This window comes from Musca autumnalis, unplaced genomic scaffold (genome assembly GCF_047663935.1).
Source record: "Musca autumnalis isolate F117 unplaced genomic scaffold, ASM4766393v1 scaffold_1, whole genome shotgun sequence".
Taxonomy (NCBI): domain Eukaryota; kingdom Metazoa; phylum Arthropoda; class Insecta; order Diptera; family Muscidae; genus Musca; species Musca autumnalis.
Window position 1 is genome coordinate 76,296,051 of NW_027411644.1, and position 23,692 is coordinate 76,319,742.

A 23,692-nucleotide genomic window follows, 5' to 3' on the forward strand; every position below is an offset into this window, starting at 1 on the left:
ATTGAAATTATAAAAAAAGTTTTATAGTGGGCATTTGTGATTTAGTGAAATGAAAAATTATTCATTCTAATTTTAGAAAACGAAAGTGTAAACATCAACAACAACGACGACAAAGAAGACGACACTACAGAAATTGCTGAGGTAGATGAAGGTGATGGCGATACAAATTCCCCCACAAAACGGCTGCTGACAAAACAAAAACATGAAGATGACGACGACGATGATTATGATGAGGAAGGAAAAGATGATCATAATGGGGACGAAGAAGATGCAGAGACAGTTGCAACAAGCCCAAAATGCAATGTCAACAAACCAAAAACAGCTGATTATTGCCGAGAAGAGGAGGAGGAACAGTACGAAACAATTGAAGAAGAAATAGAAACAAACGACGCTAAACAACCACCACCTGATGAGGTTGCTGCTGATGAAACATGCTCTTTATTGGAAACACCGCCGGCCGGTGTTGCCATTGTTGATATCTCAACAGACAAAAATCAAGACGAACAACAAACACACCAAGACGACGACAATGAAGAATCGACTTTAATCTCCACTAGCTTTGAACGTCCCTTTAGTACCCCTTTAGCTCCATTCGATATGGAATTAATGGATAGACTAAAAAGAGAACAAGAGTTAAAACGACAATCACGCTCTTCCGAAGATAAACGGCATGGATCTCACACCTCCACATCTCAACGTAAGAGTATAAACGCTGCATTAGCTACTAGCATGTTTTTGGAACATGAAGCGAATCCACCTTTAGATGCTGGCAGCAGTCAACAACAGCCAACGGCTGAGTTGAAACAAGCTAATAGTGGTGTTAGTGGCGAGCAGCTTGTTACAGCTGATTTAGCGTACAATAACGGAATTACATTTGGCGGCGGTGCTGGTGATTCAGAATTTCCAATAACAACAACAATGGCTCATCTAGACAAGAGGTGAGTTGATTGTGATGGGGGATTTTTTACCAATGATTTTCTTTGTCTTTACAATGTGGCCAGAACTGTTTTGGTAGATTCAATTCCACTGCTTACAGGTGGTCATAAACCAGATTTATTAGTAGCTTAACCGAAAACTTCGTAACGATAGAAAAAAAATCTCGTATGAAGTTCTTATGAGTTAAAAAAATCTAGTAAAATAGCCAAGGTATTCATAATCAGAGCTAATCAATAGGCTGTTTATAACTAAATTGATTTTGTGCTCCAAAATAGTCTTAGATCATTAGAGGGGGAAAGCTGAGGAGACATGGAGAAGAAACATTTCGTGTTTATACCCCCGAGAAAAAATGTGAATAATACTCTCTCCACATTTTCGGAAGCGGCAAAGAGGACAAGATCTTTTGAAGAACCCAATAGTGTTTAAAATATCAAGAAGAAAGAAAAAGAGCTTCCCACCTTAAAATTTCCCGAGCAAAACTCGTCAAAATCCTCGCTGAGGAGACAATCCAGAGTATCCCTTGGAAGAGGGCAACAAATTGAACTCGGACATGAAGAGTGTGAGCCTGAACGCAGAATCTTCGGGTAGCCAAAAACATTACAATGACGAAATGTTTTATGCGGTGACCGACACCATTAGAGATTCTGGTAGGCTATACAAAGGCCATCGAAAAGATTTATAGACGACAAATTGGTGGACCACATCCTTCATGGGCGTGCACCAATAAAAATAATCAGTAGTGAGCTCAAAGGGGACCTCCAAATGTTAGGATTGGCATCACATGCGAACCCTGTAGGAGCCACCAATCTCTAAGTACAGCTCTCCCTTACATTCATTTATGTATTTCGTGCTCTCGCTGTTCCTTCAAGAGAATGTACCCTAAGAAACTTTTGCTACCATAGAAAGAATTCCATTCCCTAACCCGGAGGTAGTCAGCAATGATGACTACAACGCATCCAGTTGAGTCAACAACTGGTTACATCTAATCGAAGCAGCCACATTCCTAGAACTGGAGATAGACCCAGAATCAGATTGTGCAGAAAACTAAGGGAAGAACGGAATTAGTTTAAGAAGAACGGAGGGTACTACTGACGGTCCAACAACCTCAAAGCAAGCTAGTTGTCAGAATGACGGTCCAACAACTTTAAAGCAGTTTAGCGGCCCCTAAGACAAGCACTTCAGAAGATACGTGTGTGAAGAGAGTGCGGTCTTCAGAGGATCCACAGACAGGTGCAAAGATGATGGTAGAACGTCAATCGGGCAATCACTCGACTTCGTTGATGAAGGTGGCCGCTAACCAGATAGCTAAAAAGAGTACAACCAGGGTCTGCAAAGGTAGTGAGAAGGCACATGGGGGCGAGGATGCGACCTGATCTGTTAGCAATCCTTGATAGGTCTGATCTGGAAGGCAGGGTAAATGAGGATCATTGGTTGCTGGTGAAAAGTCGTCTGAGGCAGGCCATAACTTCCTGAAATCCAAACTCATTGTCAGAATGGGCCCCATACAGAGGTTCAGCTAGAACATGGGCGCCACATCCTGACTACGATGTGACAGAGGTGTTGAAGCTGATCCAGAAGTAGAAATGAGGCCTCCAGACCGACAGCTGGAAGTTGGGAAACTTCTTGCTGGATGGAGGAGGGTACCGTTATGAAGTTCAGGATGAATAGCTAGAGCGCGAAATACTTTAAAGACTGCAAGGGAGAGCTGTACTTGGGATTGGAATGTCTTCGGTTCCGTATTAAACCTTATCACCCGGAATTCCGCCTGCAAACATCTACTGGATATTTTTCCAGGGACCTAGTTCAATATTGCACCGCTCGGTTATATTGTTCTTTCTTTGCCTGACAACGACAGGCTTATACCTCGAGCAACTGTGGATGTACAGGTGAGAACACAGTCAGCTCTTCGCTTGATTTTTCCGCTTAGCTTATTTCTTCACCAGGACGCTTATTTTTTGGTATCACACATCGAAGCGTAAAAATTATTTCAATTTATCAAATAATATTCAATTTTTTAATATGAATTAGGTTTGTCCTTGTACTTTCTCAGTAAATATTACTCAGTAACTTCTTTTTAGAGAGTATAGCATTTTATACTCTTTCAAAGGAAAAAATTAAAAAAGTAAAAATACAACATTCAGTAAAAATTTTCAATTTGATTAATATTTATGATTATGATATTTGAATATTTTAAACTTTTGACAACTGCCTAAAGCTACAAAATGTTACTGAACAAAATTCCTTCAGTAAAAATTATAAGTTCTCAGTAGTAAAAATTTCAAAACAAGTTTCTCAATTCATTCTCTTTTACTGAACATTTGTAAAAAAGCAACATTCAGTAATAATTTGTAATAATTATTACAAATTATCGAGTACGCAGACACACTTATTGTTCGTAAATAATTAGTACCGAACATCAAAACTACAGCCAAATTCTATTTTTCAGGTTGAACACGTGTTTATATCAATTTGAATGTCGAAACGAAATAAAAAAAAACGAAAAATAAAGCCAGGCGAAGAATTCAAATGTTAAACAATTTTCAACTTTGGGGCCTGAAGCCTCGCTTCGTTGTGGTCTGTCCTATTGAAAACAGTACAATTTTACATTTGCGCTTTGAAGCGAGGCGGAAAAAATATACAACAAACTTCCATTGTGTTCTCGCCATAAGCCTCTCTGTTCGATTGAGATGGGATGGCCATAGCGTCCATCTCATCATCCGACAGAGGGATGTCCTCCTAGTTGTACACGGGAGAACTTTCCCGATTCATACCTAGAGTGGCACTCTCCCTAAGGTGGTCGAAAAATTTCCTGCTTTCGCGCGAGGCAAGTTACCGGACCCTGCCGAAGAAACCACTAGTGTCCACAAGCGATCCTTCCTCCCTACAGCAACTGTGGAGAGCGCCTCTCTGTTCGATCGAGATGTGATGGCCGCAGTGTCAAACTCATCGTCTGACAAAGTGATGTTTTTCCAGTTGCTCACGGGATAACTTTCCTGACAGACCTAGAGTCGATCTTTTCCTAAGGTGATAGAGCAATCCCCTGCTCAGCGGCTGGATTGCGTCACTCACAACACCTATGGTCGGTGTGGAGCAGTCGTCCCCGCCCGGTCTAGTATAGGGTTTTGAACTGGGTACTGCAACGTTTAGGTTATTTGTTGTGATCGCCATTAAGGGGATAATTGTTTGTTTTTAATTTAGTTTAAATCATTCCTGAACCCTTCACTAGCATGACAGAAACTTGGTATCTAAGCCTGATATTCGTTGAGGCGCCTCGGTATTAACGATTGAGATGGGATCACAAGAGAACTTCCCGATTCAGACCTAAAATCGCTCTCTCGAGCAACAATTTCCTCTTCGTCTGAATTGCGTCACTCACAAAAAGGGGGGAATGATCCATTTCTTCTCCCACAGCTTCATCCACCAAAAAGTCCTGCCTGGAAAGGTCAGATCTGTCGGAAACGACAAGGTTGGTGCTCCCTAGAGCAACTGAGGAGGTCACTTCTCTGTTCGTTTGACATTAGAGATGTATGCGTGTGTTTGCGTGAACGATTCAGAAACGGTGAACAAAGAGCGAAAAGACAGCTGACCAGTAGTGCTTATCGACGAACGATTAAACTACTGAACTAAAAGACCGACTTAGTTCACTTAAAAGAGCTGAACTAAAAAGTGCGATCAGCTGAAAGAGCTAAAAACTACAACTCTAATTGACATAAGACGGCCGTACTTTCCATTTAATTTATATTTTAGAATCGTCGTTAAAAGGTAAAGTAATATTCTGAATCACTTTGCGGCGCTTGTGAATTAAACGCTGTTTAATCTAATGATTCACTTGGTGCAATGAATGCACTTAATTCCAAATCCTGTTACATTTTAGCGATGTTTACCTTCATATTTCTACTGACATTTTATCTTGAGTTTGAATTGTGAAAAAAAATCTGCTCTACTTCGGAGTAATTTGCTTATTTATTTTGATATTTGTTTACATTTTTATTCACATTATTATTTAGTCAATATGTCTTATAAGAAATTATATGTACATACAAATACATGTAGATATACAGAAAAATATACAGATGTTGAAATACATAATTACTGATCTTTCCAAACACAACAAAAAAACGACATCGAAGAATAGAAAGAAAACAATAATTTGTTAGAAATGGACCAAACATTGAGAAAGGTATCTCAAGTTCAAAGTATCTCAATTTACAACTAATAGTCCTCTTCTCTTTTCTCAAGTTTTCTTTAACTGTTTTCATGTTGAGACGAAAGAAATGAGGGTTTTTGTAAGCTCCCTCTCTGTCTCGTATCTGAATTTTGTTTATAAAACAGTCAAGATCAACCATATACGTTAACGTGACTACAACAACAACACATGTTCTCATTTTTTCTCATCTGCCGTGCTTTAGCAAAGGAATGGCTCGCTCAGAGAGACTAATGCACAAAATATTTTGAGCACCACCGTTATAAAACATAAAACATTGTCCGGCAAAAAGGGGCACACGTGCCCTTGATGAGAATAACAACAGAACAACCACCACTCAGTCTTCGTTAAGAAGTCAATGAAGGAGGTTCTGTTGTCGGTTGTTTCAATGATTTTTAATTTTAGCAATGCATTAACGCACACGCTGTTTGTGGAGAGAGCGAGAGAGAGTCGTATGCGTGAGGCCGCAAACAATGCATTTGTATTGGTGCCGATACCTGACATAAAAGACAAGTAAATGAATCTCTCTCTCTCTCTCTCTCTGTGAGTGGGGAGGCCTCCCCAAAATGTTTTGTTTTGCTAGGGCAAATTTTGTTTTGTTGATGGACGGACGCCTCTATTTCATTTACTCTCCCCATAAGTCATTGATGCTCAAAGTTTTTTGTTCATTTGTCTCTCTGAGAGTGTCTTTCCTTTGCTAAACCACGGCAGATGAGAAAAAAAGAGAACGTGTGTTGTTGTAGTCACGTTAACGTATATGGCTGCCATAAGTCAATAATGCAGGGCTGAGCAAAATGGAGAGAGAGGGAAATTTAAGAGAGAATTAATATTTAATTTTTCTTGATGTTTCATTACTTATTTCACATTTTGTTAATATTAATGCTGTCTAAAATCGTCTACAATGTAAATTATTAAAAAATACAAATAAAAAAATTGCATAAATGTTTAATTATTCATGATTCACAAAAATTAAGAGTACGTTTTTAAAATTTGCCTGTGTGCTAGCACACATGCGAGCTCAGCCCTGCAATAATGTGTCTCTTTTCTCATTGTTTTTTGTCTCTCACCATAATTTGCTGTGTGTGGCAATTTTGCCTGTGTGAATTTGAAACTATTTTGTGCTGCTGACCAGCCGGAAATACATTCAAAAGAAACCACTCATCGGTTTAGTATTATAAAAGACCCCGTTGGGCAAGAGTATTAGAAAACGGCAATGTCGAGACGTGCGTGTTCAACGAGTCGGCGTTAATTTAATAATACAAATAAAATAAAAGTGAATTAAATATATCAAACAAGTGAAGAAGAAGTAATACGGCCAATACTCAAGGTTGTTGTTAATATCGTTTGGCAATTTAATTGTTGTTGTTTGTTATTTATGCATATACAAAAATGTTGCAACAAAATTAGTGTAATTTAATAAAAAAAAGAAAAAATCCCACTGAATACTCCCACCAAAGTTAAAATACCACCATATATATTAACAAAAAGAAAAAAAGAAATAAAATAAAAATAAGTACATAAAAGAAATAAATGTGCCAAAAAACCAAAGTCATTCACGCATGTGAGTCTTGTTTATTGAAAAATATAATTTCGTTTATGAATGAATCATTTTCCTGGTATATTTAACAAATCACATTGTATTTTTCATTCATACACCTAATTGTTATTATTTAATCGGATTGTTGAAGAATTTTTGATTTGAATTTATCATTCCCTGTTTTATGAATAATGTACCTGTCTTTTTTAGGGGGGATAGATTGTGACAAAATTAAACATTTGCTTTAAAAAACAAGATTTGAAAGAATAAACAAACCCCCAGCCAAAAAGGGCAGGGGAATAATTAAATATTTGTATGCGAGGTGAGGTGTTATTATTTATGTTTGTACAACAACGTCTTAAAAGTGTATTATAAAATCAAAACATCTAAACTGAGTGTGAAAAGTTTGTGCCATAATAATTTTGATGTTAATGTGTAAGAAAATAAAAAGATATGCTAGAAAAATAGTCAAAAATTGTGTTTGATATTTTGAATTTGACTTGACAAAATAACAATGTAAAATAATTTTGTTACTACTATTTTGAAAGGAATTATAATCCAATCAATTTGTCAATTCATCTAAGATTTATTTGCAATTGAAAAAGGAAAACCGAAGATTCGAACCCACACAACCACCAAATTATGTGACCGGTTTTCGCTGTTAGTTGAAAGTTCATCAGACATATCGGTTATGGGAGTGGTTTCTCTGTCATCGATATTTTATTTCTCAAACGCAATGCGTTTTACCTTTTATCTTTTTTTAGCCCTTTTGGAGATTATTTGAACGAGTTCTTCTAAAGGCTTCGTGATTCGTCAAACACAGCCTCTCCAAAGCAAACGTCAACCGCAGGCTTCACGTGGCGACTCCCGTTGGCACATATGGCAAAATAGCGATCGAAGATAGGCTGAATAACTTTCTACCATCCGCTGCTCAGCAGGAAATGGTCGAAAGTACATTATTAAGGAGACTTTGGCAACTTTTGAGCAACATCTCTAAAATTAATTTACTCCCACATAAGGTAGCCGCACTACCACCAAACTAGGCAGCACTTGGTCGCTATATCAAACGGGAAAACTTGCCCAGCTATTAGCAGAATGCACCAGACTCAACATTGCAGTTATAGGTATCAGTGAAAGGAGGTGGAGTGGCTGCGAAATCACCGCAAAATCAAAGGGCGACCGAGTCACATACTCTGATCGAAATGAAGGAAATCCACATATACACGGAGTGGTTATGTTCATAAACAGGAAATTCTGAAACTCCCCAATTTCCTGGTCACGTAACTCTAATTTCAGTATTATAATAGCACAGCTTAAAAGCAGCATAGGAAAAAATACAATAATACAGTGTTACGAGCCAACTGAGGTAACCGAGTTACACACTATAGAAAAGTTCTATGACGAATTGAATCGCACCTTGACCAGTGTCGACAAATACGACATTCTTATATTAATGGAAGATCTGAACGCGTGCATTGGATGCTATAACCCGGGTTCGAAAAAGTTATGGGAAAGCAAAGCCCTGGAGTAAAGAACGAAAACGGAGAACTATTCCTGGAAACTTCCCCCAAAATACTTGGCCACGATTATCCGCTAAAACCAGATAGATAATTTATCTGTATCAACAACAAAGTTCTATGACGAATTGAATCGCACCTTGACCAATGTCGACAAAGACGACATTCTTATATTAATGGAAGGTGTGAACGCACGCATTGGATGCGATAACACCGGGTTCGAAAAAGTTATGGGAAATCAAAGCCCTGGAGTAAAGAACGAAAACGGACAACTATTCCTGGAATCTTCTCCCAAAATTACTTGGCCACGAGAACCAAGATTATCCGCTAAAATCCAGATAGATCATTTATGTGTATTAGGGATACGCAGTGAAATGCTATAATCGGTTTTTCGATTATTCAGTTTTTGTGAAAAACATAAAACTCGATTTTCGGTTAGCCGAGTATTTGAGAGTGTTCAAAAAGTCGACTTTCGATCAATCGTTAACCGCCGAAAACCGATTATAATCGACGAATATAATCGACCATTTTCGCTGATGCGATCCGTGATGGTTATATGTATAAAACAGTACGCGGTTTTAGCACGCCCAATAGTCAACTACGACTAATAGTCAACCACGATTAATAGTCGACTACGAATAATAATAGACTACAACTAATGGTTGACTACGACTAATGATTGACTACGAATAATAGTTGACTCCTCTTCCGAAAGTCGATTAAGAATAATCGATTATCCGGTTTTCGCACATTCAATAGTGGACTACGACTTTTAGAAATTTTACGGCTAATAACCGATTAATCGATTAACCGAAATCGATTTTAGGTATCCCTAATCTGTATCAGCAACAAGCCCTTTAAATAGATACAAGAAGTGAGAGTGCTACTGATTGCAGGCAACGCATCCGACCATTATCTTTTGATTGCCGATCTCAAATTAACACTCAGAAAATACAGAAGAAACAATAATTCAGTTAGACGCAAACCCCACTTCTATAACCGACTCAAATTAAAATCGGATGGAGTAAAAGAGCTTTTCATAAACAGCATTAACAATAAATGCAACCCCCCACCAATACCTCTCCCCACAAATTCAGACGTGGACGAAGAATGGAATAAAATTAAAAATTCGTTCAAGGAGACGGCAAAAGCCATCATTGGCGTGGCACAAAACGAATAAAAAATGGTTATTTCCTGAATTCTGAACCTTGGTAAAAAACGACGTAAAGCAAGGGAAGCAATGGATACACTAAAATAATCCTGTACAAAAAGCTGAACTCCAAATAAGTTGTCTCAGCTAATCAAGGATGTTAAAAAAGAGCATGATATAAAAAACGGAACTTTATCAATACAGCTGCTCAGCGCGGTGAACTCAAAACTGTTTTTGATGTAATAAGAAAACTTTCGGGAAAGAGGATAAATTCGCGAATACCCATTAAAGATAACAATTATGAAAGGCGTTACGTTCGCTCGTGCCGAACTTTTTATACCCTCCACCACCACTGTATTGGAGTAAATATAAACAACTAGTAACTGCTAATTGTTTGGAGGAGACTAATAACTTAACTGATGATAGTCACTTAATACAGATAATTTTCTGTGTGGGAGTTTTCTACCCATTGAGATCCCAAAATATCAAGTTACATCCACTTAAGAAGGAAAATGTAGCAACACTCATTAAAAGAGCTAACGTTGTTCTTTCTATCCTCTGACTAAACACAATACCAAATTACATCCAGTCATTTTAGTGGTATATTGAGGCTAAAACTTTGAAAATACCGAAAATCAGAATGTAGCTTCTGTGGGAGGTATATCAAAACGTACCGACAAATTTCTTGGGAGAAGTTTTGTATCCCGAAGATGACTAAATACCAAATTTCAGCAACTTCGGTGCGATAATGAGGCTAAAACCCTTCAAAATACCGAACATCAGGATGTACCGTTCTATGGGTGGTATACCAAAACGTGGACCGATACCGACAAATTTCCCTGAGAAAGTTGTGTAGCCCAAAGAAGGATTAAATACCAAATTTGAGCCATTTTGGCTTGATAATATAACTTAAAACTTCAAAATACCGGAAATCGGGAGATACCGTCCTATAGTGGCTATATCAAAACATGGACCTATATACAAATTTTTTGGTAAAAATATTTCTTAGGCTCTGGAGACACAAAATACCAAATTACAACCAATTCGGTGGTCAAATGGGACAAATATCTTAAAAATTCATTAAAACGACGACGCGTCACTTTCTATGGAGGCTATACGAAAACGTGGACCTACGAAGGCTGACATTCGTATCGTCAGTTGCTTTACAAATGACTCAACATCTGCGAAGTATTATGTTTCTTAACACCGTTGTATTTAACAACTGTGAAGCTACGTGTTTCAAAGCGTCAAAAATACACATTTTTAACGCAGGTAAAAAGCAAACATTTATCATTTTTATTTCTGATACATTTAGTTGCATTTTCGAGGAACAATGAATGAGTGTGCAACTAAAATATTTTGACGAAGTTTAAACAAACAAAGCATCTGACGATACGGAAGTCAGCCGAATTGACGAGTTAGTATACGATGTCTGTTTATCATAAATGCTTATAAATCTTAATTTTTTGTGTATAAATAAACATTAAATGCGAGTTGTCCTATGTTAATCGTAAAACCTAAAAGATTGAGGTTATGTAAGGTTTTAAAGTTTCAGCAACGTTTGACAATGAAGGTGAAAATGCCAATTTTCATTTTGATTTGAGCTGAATCAAGAAAAACATATGCGGTTTTGCTTAAGTTTGCTGGAGTTTAGTAATAGAACGAATAATATCCTTGATATCTGTAATAGAGCCATGAATACATCGGATCCTTTAATATCGTCAATGAGCTTAGTTAAGCCTATGCAGCAATGAAAGCGTTTACAACTCTACAGGAAGTTTTAGAAATGTTAAAATCCAACCGAAAGAATTGGAATCTAGAATGCAGTCGAATATAAATCAAACAACTGAGGAAATTTGTGAGAAGATCGACAGTTGTAATGAAAATGGACTTCAAACTTACGTAAATATTCTTAATGACATTGATTTAGATAATGAAGTGGATCTCATTTAAATGATATATACAGTATCGGCCGAAACTAAAGCACCCCCTCAGTACATTTTTTAAATGATAATTTTTTTAAGAAAACAAAAAAAAAAACGCCAACGAAAACAAAGTAATAAATTTATTTTTTTATTTTTCTTTTTACTTATTTATATCTTTGTTATTGGAAAACACAAAAATAAAGAATTAAGAATTTAATAAACAAAAGTTGTAATTCAAACAAGTAAAAAAGCATTAAGTTCGGCCGGGCCGAACTTTTCATACCCTCCACCATAAAATATTCATTCCTGTCCCCAACTTTAAGTGAGTACGTTAAAATGTCAGATAATGTACATAAAATGCTTCATTCGGGAGGCCCTTTTTTATGGTGACAATTTTTGGTGGGCTAGAAATTGGGAGGTACTGTTATATAAGGGGTTATAATAAAACATGGGTCTATGTTGAGAGTTTTTGATGGGAGTCTTTAATGTCAAATAACTCCTAATTCGGTTAAAAAATTTAGCTAGAATCCTCAAAATATCGAAAATCGGTACATAACGTGGGAACTTCAAATGTCATTAACACCTAGTTCGGAGGTATCTGGGCTATACGAAAATATGAACTTAAATGAACAATTTTTGTTGCAAAATTTTTGTTGACTTTTAAATTTCAAATTACAGAAAGTTCGTCCAAAAATAAAGCTAAGGTACGGAAAATCGGGAGGTTTGTTTTGGGGCTATACAAAAACATGGACCTACGTTCGGTTAAACATTTTAAGTAAAATCCTCAAAGTACCGAAAATCGGGAAGTATCGTTATATTGGGGCTATGTTGAAAATTGTTGATGCAGATGCGTGGTGACCACTACAACCTTCAAATGTCAAATTACAGTTAGTTCTGTTAAAAATTGTAGCTAAAATGGCCAAATTACTGAAAATTGGGAGGTACCGTTACATGGGAGCTATATCCGCACATGGACCTATGTTGACAATTTTTGATGGAGAGGTGTTGTGACCACGAAGAACTTCAAATGTCAAATTACTTCTAGTTCGGTTTAATATTGTAGCTAAAATCATCAAATTACTGAAAATCGGGAGGTACCGTTATATGGGGGCTTTCTTGAAAATTTTTGGTGGAGAGGTGTGGTGACCACTAAGAATTTCAAATGTCAAATGTTCAAATTACAGATAATTCGGTTAAAACTTGTTGGTAAAATTCTCAAAATACCTGAAATCGGGCGGTAACGTTATATGGGGGCTATTCCAAAACATCGACCTATGTCCACTAGTTATATAAGTTTATTGACATTTAAGAACCCTAAATGTCAAATTATAGCTATATCGGTCTGAAAATGTAGATAAAAACGTCAAAATGTCGTAAATCGGGGGTACCGTTATATGGGGGCTATACCAACACGTGGACCTAGGTCCACAACTTTTGTTATATAAGTTTAGTTACACTTAAGAACTTCAAATGTCAAATTATAGCTTCATCGGTCTGAAAATGTAGCTAAAAACGTCAAAATACCGTAAATCGGGGGGTACCGTTATATGGGGGCTATACCAAAACGTGGACCTATGTCCACAACTTTTGTTATATAAGTTTATTGACATTTAAGAACCCTAAATGTCAAATTATAGCTACATCGGTCTGAAAATGTAGCTAAAAACGTCAAACTACCGTAAATCGGGGGCTACCGTTATATGGGGGCTATACCAAAACGTGGACCTATGTCCACAAATTTTGTTATATAAGTTTATTGACACTTAAGAACTCTAAATGTCAAATTATAGCTAAATCGGTCTGAAAATGTAGCTACAAACGTCAAAATACCGCAAATCGTACCGTTATATGGGGGCTATACCAACACTTGGACCTATGTCCACAACTTTTGTTATATAAGTTTATTGTCACTTAAGAACCCTAAATGTCAAATTATAGCTAAATCGGTCTGAAAATGTAGCTAAAAACGTCAAAATACCGCAAATCGGGGTGTACCGTTATATGGGGGCTATACCAAAACGTGGACCTATATCCACAACTTTTGTTATATAAGTTTACTAACACCTAAGAACCCTAAATGTCAAATTATAGCTACATCGGTCTGATAATGTAGCTAAAAACGTCAAAATACCGTATATCGGGGGGTACCGTTATATGGGGGCTATACCAAAACGTGGACTTATGTCCACAACTTTTGTTATATATGTTTATTGGTACTTAAGAACCCTAAATGTCAAATTATAGCTAAATCGGTCTAAAAATGTTGCTAAAAACGTTAAAATACCGCAAATCGGGGGGTACCGTTATATGGGGGCTATACGAAAACGTGGACCTATGTCCACAAGTTTTGTTATATATGTTTACTGACACTTAAGAACCCTAAATGTCAAGTTATAGCCAAATAGGTCTGAAAATGTAGCTAAAACCGTCAAAATACCGTAAATCGGGGGTACCGTTATATGGGGGTTATACCAAAACGTGGACCTATGTCCACAACTTTTGTTATATACGTTTATTGACACTTAAGAACCCTAAATGTGAAATTATAGCTAAATCGGTCTAAAAATGTAGCTAAAAAAGTCAAAATACGGTAAATCGGGGGGTACCGTTATATGGGGGCTATACCAAAACGTGGACCTATGTCCACAAGTTTTGTTATATATGTTTATTTATACTTAAGAACCCTAAATGTCAAATTATAGCCAAATCGGTCTGAAAATGTAGCTAAAAGCGTCAAAATACCGTAAATCGGGGGGTACCGTTATATGGGGGCTATACCAAAACGTGGACCGATATAGCCCATCATCGAACTTGACCTGCCTGCAAACAAAAGACGCATTTTCCCAAAATTTCAGCGTCCTATCTCCATTTTTGTGGATGCTAGAGTGATTACCACAGACGGACGGACGGACGGAAGGACGGACGGACGGACGTGCTCAGATCGACTTAGAATTTTACCCTGATCAAGAATATATATACTTTATAGGGTCGCAAATGAGTATTTCAATGCGTTACAAACGGAAAAACAAACTTAATATACCCTCCATACTATGGTGGAGGGTATAAAAACATTTTAGGTCGCAAATATAAGCGGACAAAACTAAAGCACCCCCCAATTTGAGGTAAACAAAAACTATTGAAATCAATATTTCGTTGCGTATACTTTATTCTGGATGATACAATCACATCTTTTAGGCATAGAGGATACTAAATTATTAATTATTGCAGGCGAAATAATTGATTTTCGGAAAATTTAGCTTAAATCCCCAAAATACTGAAAATGGGAAGTTACCGTTATATGGGAGCTATACCCAAACGTGGACCCAGGTTCACGATTTTTGGTGGGTATGTTTAGTGACCACTAGGAACCCTAAGTACCAAATTACAGCTAATTTAGTAGGAAAATGTGGCTTAAATATCCAAAATACCGAAGATCGGAAGGTACCGCTATAAGGGGACTATAGCAAAACATTAGCCGATATTGTTCATATTCATCCAAAAATGATGCTACAGCATCCTCTGGTCAAATACAAAATCGCTTAGGTTTAAAAATTAGCAAAAGAACGATTCACAGAAGAACGGTAGACGCCGACTTATTCAGCCGACGACAAGCAAAAAACCCTTCCGCCTCCATGTTTTACAGTGTCTTTGCAATATTTAGGATGTAACGGTTGCCAATTTGGCCCACGCCTTTTACCATCTGACTACTTTAAATTAATCATAAATTCATCGGAAAACTGCACAGTCCTCGATTTTTTCTACTCCAGTTCAAATGGGTCTTCAGTCTGGCTCCTTAATTTTTAGTCGATATGAAAGGTTTTTTTTTGCTGACTGAATAAGCCGGCGTCTGCCGTTCTTCTGTGAATCGTTCTTTTGCTAATTTTTAAACCTAAGCTGTTTAGTAGTTTTGTCCGCTTATATTTGCGACCTAAACTGTTTTTTGAATTTTAACTTTTGTTTATTAAATTCTTAATTCCTTATTTTTGTGTTTTCCAATAACAAAGATATAAATAAGTAAAAAGAAAAATAAAAAAATAAATTTATTACTTTGTTTTCTTAAAAAAATTATCATTTAAAAAATGTACTGAGGGGGTGCTTTAGTTTTGGCCGATACTGTACGTCATAACATTCTGTGTTCAAAATAATAGAGCCATTATAATATGTTATTAAGTCCCAATTACATTGGGCGAGTTTACTTGCGGCAATTGTCATTTTGTAGCAGAGAGAGGTGAGGCATATGGTAACCCTTTGCCTCTCAGAACCCTCTCTCACCAACAAACTGACAATTGCCGCAAGTAAACTCGCCTAATGTAAATTGGGACTAATGAAATATACAAACCAAATTTAATGTTTAGTTTTCATTTGAGGTATACAACTTTCCCTATGAAACTTGTATGTATAGGTATGTAACGGTACCTCCCGATTTTCGGTATTTTGAAGGTTTTAGCCTCATTATCACACCGAAATGGCTGAAATTTTATATTTAGTCTTCGTTGGGGTTTAAAAATTTTCCACCTGAAATTTCTCGGTATAGGTCCACGCCTTCGTATAGCCACCATAGAACGGTACCTCCCGATTTTCGGTATTTTGAAGGTTTAAGCCTTATTATCACACCGAAATGGCTGAAATTTTATATTTAGACTTCGTTGGGGTTCAAAAATATTCCACCTGAAATTTCTCGGTATAGGTCCACGCCTTTATATAGGTTTTAACCTACCCAAATAGTGGAAATTTTATCTTTAGTCTTCGTTAGGGGTATAAAACTTTCCACCTGAAATTGGTCGATATAGGTCATCGTCTTCATATAGGCCCCATAGAACGGCACCCTTCGATTTTCGGTGTTTTGAAAGTTTTAGCCACATTATTTAACCGGAATAACTGAAATTCTTCGCTAAAGTTACAAAACATTTATACAGGTACCAAACATGCCTTGTAAAAAATTAGACAGTATAGGTCCATGTTTTTTGTATAGTCCCCATATAAGCGTAGCCAGAATTAAATTTTTTATCGGGCTGATTTGAGGGACATTTATACAGTCGCCAAGGCTATAAAAGCCTATCGTAGGAATACCGTCCTCGGAGATCACTAACCATCCGTGGAAGCATAAGAACAACATCTGTCTAGACAAGCGAAAATTGTTTTAGCGCAACTGAAATCCGGTTGATGCAGACGACTCTATTGTGCAGGATATTATAACGACTCCAATGAAATTCCTTTAATTTATTGCGATTTCCGATTTGCTGTACTGCTTTGAATTTTGTAATTCAAGTACGAAGGAACGTCTCATAATCATAACACACTTTCATCACTTAGTCATTGTGGAAATAAATTAGAAAAATTTAATAACAAAGGACCAGCCGGCGAATATTGGAAACGAGATTTTTAAGTGAGATTGAAATCCGCAACTCACCACTAACTTAGTTTTCTAATTACGTTCTCCGTACTTCATAGTCGAGTTAATTCAAGATTTCTGTTAATTATTTTTCTTGATAAAATGATTCGAGGTGCAAAAACCCCCGAGCAATGGCATGTGGATACTCTTATTAGCAGCGTGACTAACCGCAAAAACAAACTCTGTTTATAATTAAATACTGTAATTCACATTTCCGACTTGTTGTATTTTAAATGCCTTTGTTGACTAAAGTTCATCTATTGACTTCAGCTTTACAGAGTAGCTTATTATTCTTAGAGACTGGCCACAGCATATGGTTTGATAATCCGCTCGTAAGTAAAATAAATTAAAACATAACAAAGACCATGAGCATAACTATATTATTGTATGTATGTATATTTTTGTCTATCCATTGTATGATTTACAAGTTTACCGCACTACTAAAAAGAACCAGAAGAAGAGGAAATACATAATAATTGTTTATAGACAATCGGCAAATATGGAAAATAAAACAGACAATAGATGTGGTACACTCGAGGAAAAAAGTGAAATGAATTGTTAACATCCACAACGAATGAGTCCAATTTGTACGTTAGGAAGTCCCCCTCGAGCTCACTGCTCATTACTTATATATTTTATTGGTCCACGCCCTCGAATGATGTGCTCCAGCAATTTGTCACCATCTTTTTGATGGCTTCTTGGTGGTTTTTGTGTAGCCTACCGCAACCTTTGTTGCTGTTGTTGTGGTAACAGAATATAACATTTTTGTAAGTTGGTTTTTTTCTGCATAATCTTCCTCGATGGGTTGTAACCAGAAAGCTAATACAGTTGGTTGTATATGTGTAATGTGCCGCGCGGGCCGGTGCCACATGCTGTGCAGATGTTTTGCACGGTGTCATCAATCCTCACCCTATAGGAATTTAGACGGCTGCACCACCCCGAACTCCTCAGCTGCGCTAGAACCACATTCACACGATACTTGTTTATGGCATCAGCGACTGCATCTGTGTGAATGCTATTCAAACCTGCTTGATAGGATAATTGATCTAGCGGTTCTCTTGTAACGTTGGACTTATCTTTCTACATCATGAAGATCCGTCCTATCATACCCGGGTGAGGGGGTTATATGTGGTCAACAAGGTTTCTTTATCTGCACCCCAAGTTCTGCGGGCTAGAGACTTGAGGACTTTGTTCCTACATTTCAGCTTATCGCAGATAGCTGTGGACGACGTGAACTGCATGAATGTGACTCCAACAATATTGGGGTAATTGGTGTTCGAAATTCTGCTACCATCGACCATGACATTCAAATCAGTGCTCATCCATGCGGTAAACAAAGTGGCCGTATATTTAATGACGGATATTTACATATTCCCCATGTGAAAAAAGGGTTTTAAGATCGATCAAATTGGAGTTCAGCCTTTCAGAAATGACATCAGGAACGTACCTCGTACAATCATCCACATACCTTACGATCTCAATGCAGTCTGAGGGATTTGTAATAATAATACAGGAGATGTAGAGGTTATACAGTTCTGGAGATATAAACCCTTCCTTTTGAACTCCCTGTTTCATTTCACGTGGCTTGTACTTCTTGTTCCTGAATTCCACGACTGGCGTTCACATACATATATAATTGATTCAAACTTGGCCGGAGGGTGGTCTAATCGATGTCCTCAAACAGCGTGGAGTGTTTGACACTATCAAAGGCCTTTTATAAGTTAAGCGCTAACCAAACTGTTCTATCGCACTGCTTGTCCTCGTCTAAAATGTGTGGAGATGGCGTGTAGCGCTGTTGTCGTGCTATGCTGCTTACGGAACCCATGCTGATGATCGGCTATCCAGTAGCTATTTCTAACGAAAGCAAAATCGGTCTGGCTTTAGTAGAGGGACCACCCTGTCCATTTTCCAGACTACACAATTTGGTTGGCAAACGACAGGTTGAGAACATTCGTGAGACACTCAACTGCCGGCTGTTTCAGCATTACCATGGAGATTCCATCAGGGACCAACGCTTTGTATGATTTAGTGTTCCTGCTGACTTCTCAACATCATCTATTGTAAATTGTGGTGGTTCATCGTCGGCAGAAAGAGATCTAATGCGACGTAGTACTCTTGTCTTCGCCCTATCAACCCCGAGTTGCTCGACCAAATGCCGATGAAAATAATTTGCACACCTCTTCGGATCAGTCAGCGTAACGTCGCCAAACGTGATTGAGGTCGTATCTTCTTTCTTCCCAGGGTTCGAGAGTGACTCAACCGTTGCCTATAATTCTCTTATTCCCGCTCCAATGTTGCAATTCTTCAAATGATTTAGCCACATGTTCCGCTTATGCTCACCGACCAACCTTTTAACTTCCAGTGTCAGCCCCCTGTCTATGGTGTCACGAGGGTTGGCACGATGAAGCTTACCACGCTCATTCGCTGCTAGTCCCGTCGCCTCTACTGGAAAATTTGTTCTCACTTCGGATATTCGATCAGCAGATATATGACGAGCGGCTGCAGTAGTGATAATATTTCGGAACGTCCTTTCTGCTGCCCAAACATAAGAAGAGTTGGGCAGATCTCTGAAGCGGTGAATAGCGAGCTCTCTGAAACTATGCTAATTATCTTTACCATGATTGATAAAAGTGCGGCGTTCAGAGGTGATGAAATTGGGCCATCTGCTGATGGAGACAGTTATGAAGAGATGGTATGATCCAAAAGAAAAGACGGGTTGCTAGGTGACGTCATTTGTCATATCAGGTGACACGATAGTTATATCTGGCAAACTGAGACACTCATTGTTAATTATGCTAGAGGCGTACTCATTGACCGTGCAAAACGTATAGCTATATACAGACAGAGCTATAACCCTCTGGTTATTGCCAAATGCCACAACTCATGAAGACCATTAAAGTCCCCAAAACCAGTCGGTTATGACCTTCCAAAAGAAGGTTTATGTTGAGCCTATAACCTGGAGTACAGCTATTAATCAGCGGGTTGTATTTGTTACGCAATTCTACCTCGGCAGTTCCACACCTGACTATCACGCCAATACATTCCATCTACGGGTAGTAAGTTTCAGTCCCAAGCGAGGTTGGTCTGTATTGAACACAGCACAACAATGAAGCTGCAGTTGTTATTGAGCTAAGTTTTCTGCGTCGCCGCAACCCTAATATTCTTCCGACTCATAAAGTCCAATATTTTCTTTGATCTTACGTCGGAGTCCATTGCAATTAAATTGCAAAAAGGATGTACTTTCAGGGATTGGACCAGCAACGGCTGGTGTTAAGTGCTTGGTGCGCGGCTATTGTTGGTGGGACTGCGGGGGATTATCGAATTCTGATGACGGCTTACTGGGGCTGTGTTCACGCAGCATGCATCAACATAGTCTCTTCTATGGGCGTAGCCAGGAATGCATTTTGGTCGTTCTAGGGGGGCAAATGCTTGTTTTTTTGTAATATTTACAATTTTTCACATACAAATGAACTGTTTTGTAGGATCTAAGGAGGGGGCAGCTGCCCCTCCCTAGCTATTCCTGGCTACGCCCATGGTCTCTGCAGTAGTCCTCCAAATGGACGAGTCCAGACGGAGCAATGACATGCACCCAGCTCCACACCAAAGGTTGAGTGTCGTGCTGCGAATCCGAAGACCATTTTTGTTCTTAGACCTTTCGAAAAAATTTTCTCTGTAGTAGGTCTTTAGAAGGTCTTCAGTCTGAAGAAGAGATTGAGAAGGTCATCTGTCTAGAGTCGAAGGTCTTATATCTATTTAAGACCTTAAGGTCATCAGTATATAAAAAAACCTTTAGAAGGACATCTGTCTACGGAAGACCTTTAGAAGGCCATCTGTCTCGCAAAGACCTTTAGAAGGTCTTCTGTCTGTAGAAGACCTTTTCAGGGGTCTTCAGTCTACAGATGGCCTTTATAAAGACACCTGTCTACAAAAGACCTTAAAAAGGCCTTCTATCTATAGAAGACCTTTTGAAGGTCATCTGTCTATAGAACACATTTTGAGGGTCTATCTGTCTTCTGTCTATAGAATACCTTTTGAGATTCTTCTGTTTATTAAAGATCCTTAGAAAGTCTTCTGTCTATAGAATACCTTTGGAAGGTCTTCTGTCTTTAGAAGACCTTTATAAGGTCTTCTGTATATATATTATAGCTTTAGAGGATCTTCTGTCTATAGAAGGTCTTTTGAGAGTCTTTTGTCTATAGAAGGCTTTGTCAGGGCCTTCTGTCTGTAGAATACCTTTCGAGGGCCTTCTGTCTATAGAAGACGTTTCTAGGGTCTTCTGTCTATAAAATACATTTTGATGGTATTCTGTGTATAGAAGAGCTTTCGATGGTCTTCTGTCTGTAGAATACCTTTCGGGAGTGTTCTGTCTATAAAAGAACTTTCGAGGGTTTTCTGTTTATAGAAGACCTTTGTACGGTCTTCTGTCTGTAGAAGAAAATTTCGAGAGTCTTTTGTCTATGGAAGGCCCTTTGAGGGTCTTCTGTCTATTGAAGACCTTTGGAGGGTCTTCTGTCTATGGAAAGCCTTTCGAGAGTCTTCTGCCTATAGAAGACCTTTACCAGCTCTTCTGTCTTTAGAAGGCATTCTGTTTATAGAAGAGAAGACCTTCGAAGGCCTTCCTTTTTATGGTCTTCTTTCGAGGGCCTTCTGTCTACAGAAGACTTTTAGAGGGTATTCTGTCTATGGAAGGCAATTTGAGAGTCTTCTGCCTGTAGAAAATGTTTAAATGTTTTGACAGGAGACCTGTCTATAGAAGACCTTTTTATGGTCTTCTGTCTATGGAAGACCTTTTAAGGAACTTCTGTCTATAGAAGACCTTTCGAGGGTCTTCTGTCTATAAAAGACCTTTTTATGGTCTTATGTCAATAGAAGAAAATTTCGAGGGTTTTCTGTCTACAGAAGACCTTTCGATGGTCTTCTGTCTATAGAAGACCTTTCGAGGGTCTTCTGCCTATCTAAAAACTTTACCAGGCCTTCTGTGTATAGAAGACCTTTCAAGAGTCTTTCGTCTATAGAAGACCTTTAGAGGGTATTCTGTTTATGGAAGACCTTAAGAGGGCCTTCTGTCTATTGAAGACCTTTAGAGGGTCTTCTGTCTATGGAAAGCCTTTCGAGAGTCTTCTGCCTATAGAAGACCTTTACCAGCTCTTCTGTCTTTAGAAGGCCTTCTGTTTATAGAAGAGAAGACCTTTCGAGGGTCTTCCTTTTTATGGTCTTCTGTCTATAGAAGACCTTTTTATGGTCTTCTTTCGAGGGCCTTCTGTCTACAGAAGACTTTTAGAGGGTATTCTGTCTATGGAAGGCAACTTGAGAGTCTTCTGCCTGTAGAAAATGTTTACCAGGTCTCCTGTCTATAGAAGACTTTTTTATGGTCTTCTGTCTATAGAAGACCTTTTAAGGAACTTCTGTCTATAGAAGACCTTTCGAGGGTCTTCTGTCTATAGAAGACCTTTTTATGGTCTTATGTCAATAGAAGAAAATTTCTAGGGTTTTCTGTCTACAAAAGACCTTTTGATGGTCTTCTGTCTATAGAAGACCTTTACCAGGCCTTCTGTGTATAGAAGACCTTTCAAGAGTCTTCCGCCTATAGAAGACCTTTCGAGGACCTTCTGTCTATAGAAGACCTTTAGAGGGTATTCTGTCTATGGAAGGCCATTTGAGAGTCTTCTGCCTATAGAAGGTGTTTACCGGGTCTTCTGTCTATAGAAGACCTTTTAAGGTGCTTCTGTCTATAGAACCCTTAAAAAGGTAGGTTAGCTATAGAAGACCTGTAGATCGCTTTCTGTCTAAAGAAGTCCTTCCGTCTATAGAAGGCTTCGTGGGGGTCTTCTGCTTGTAGAAGACCTTTAGGGATGCTTCTGTCTACAGAGAAGATAGTAAGAATGTCTTCTGTCTATAGAAGACCTTTTAAGGGTTTTCTGTCTATGGAAACCCTTTGGAAGGTCTTTTGTCTATAAAAGACCTTTAGAAGGCCTTCTCTCTATAGAAGACCTTTGGAAGGTCTTTAAAATGTCTTCTGTTCATTAAAGACCTTCTAAAGGTATAGAAGACCTTTAAAAGGTTTTCTTTTTATAGAAACCCTTTAAAGGACTTTTGTACCAATAAAGAAAATTTTAAGCTACCATATGTTGTCATATGGTCGTGCCTCTATGTTGTAATGTTCGCTGATTATCTTTATGGACTTTTAGGCACATTAAAATTCCCCTAGAGCTGACATCATCATACGCAACAAGTCCTTTCTTCTTATAGCTTAGAAACCATCAATGAAAATATGTCAATGTCCGCCACCATGTGGCTCCATGCGTACGATGTCTTTGTCGCCATTTCTGATCGGCCTTAGTCTGGCGTGCTGTGCGTACATAACAAAAAGGAACAACACTTCAACGCTCATAATAACCTCCATCCCCCCTTAGCATGACAATAAACATGGCAAGTGAAATGTTGTTGACCTATATTTTGTTTCCTATGCCGCCCGCCTCTTATGGGAATTTGGGGTGATTTATGTTGAGATAATAGACAACAAAGAAAGTTATAGGGTGGTTGGTGAATTGAAATGGAAAGACATTTAGGTGGTGTCATTGACGCATGCCACGAAACTATAAACAAACGATACCGCCAGAAAGAGTTGTATTTGAAATTATTATTGAATATGAATAGTTCAAACAATCATTATAGCAAAAATATTGAATTCGTAAGATTAGTAAGAAGTTTGCGGCAAAACTCTAAGTTTGAAGTGACGTTTTAAAATGTTGTTTGGGTCCGAAGACAAATTTTGTATAGCGGAACAGAATTGGTATTACAAAGAATATCCAAAAAAACTCTCTTAAGAAACAACGAAGGTAATAAAGGAAACTGTTTTGATTTTCAGATATATCGAAGATAGACACCAACATTCAAAAAATATTGCTGCGGATGACAAGTCTATGGCGTACGAGAATAGGGCAACACTGTAGTCAGTGCGATATAGAACTAAGGAGATAGAAAGGACAGGAAAAACCTCGATGTAAGCAGCAGCTGAGGTGTGCAGCAAG

General features: G+C 38.1%; 1 protein-coding gene across 4 annotated transcripts in view; it reads left to right on the forward strand.

Moving 5' to 3' along the window:
- The window catches only part of subdued (anoctamin 1), a 47,021-nt gene that overhangs the window by 473 nt on the left and 22,856 nt on the right, over positions 1–23,692 (forward strand). For 2 of the 4 annotated variants that reach the window (XM_073981813.1, XM_073981807.1), the window contains exon 2: positions 77–938. In XM_073981813.1, coding sequence (XP_073837914.1) covers positions 77–938 — 862 coding nt within the window. Of the gene's footprint in view, positions 1–76; positions 939–6,266; positions 6,702–23,692 lie in introns of those variants that run through there. The other 2 variants (XM_073981822.1, XM_073981829.1) reach the window with 2 other exon arrangements.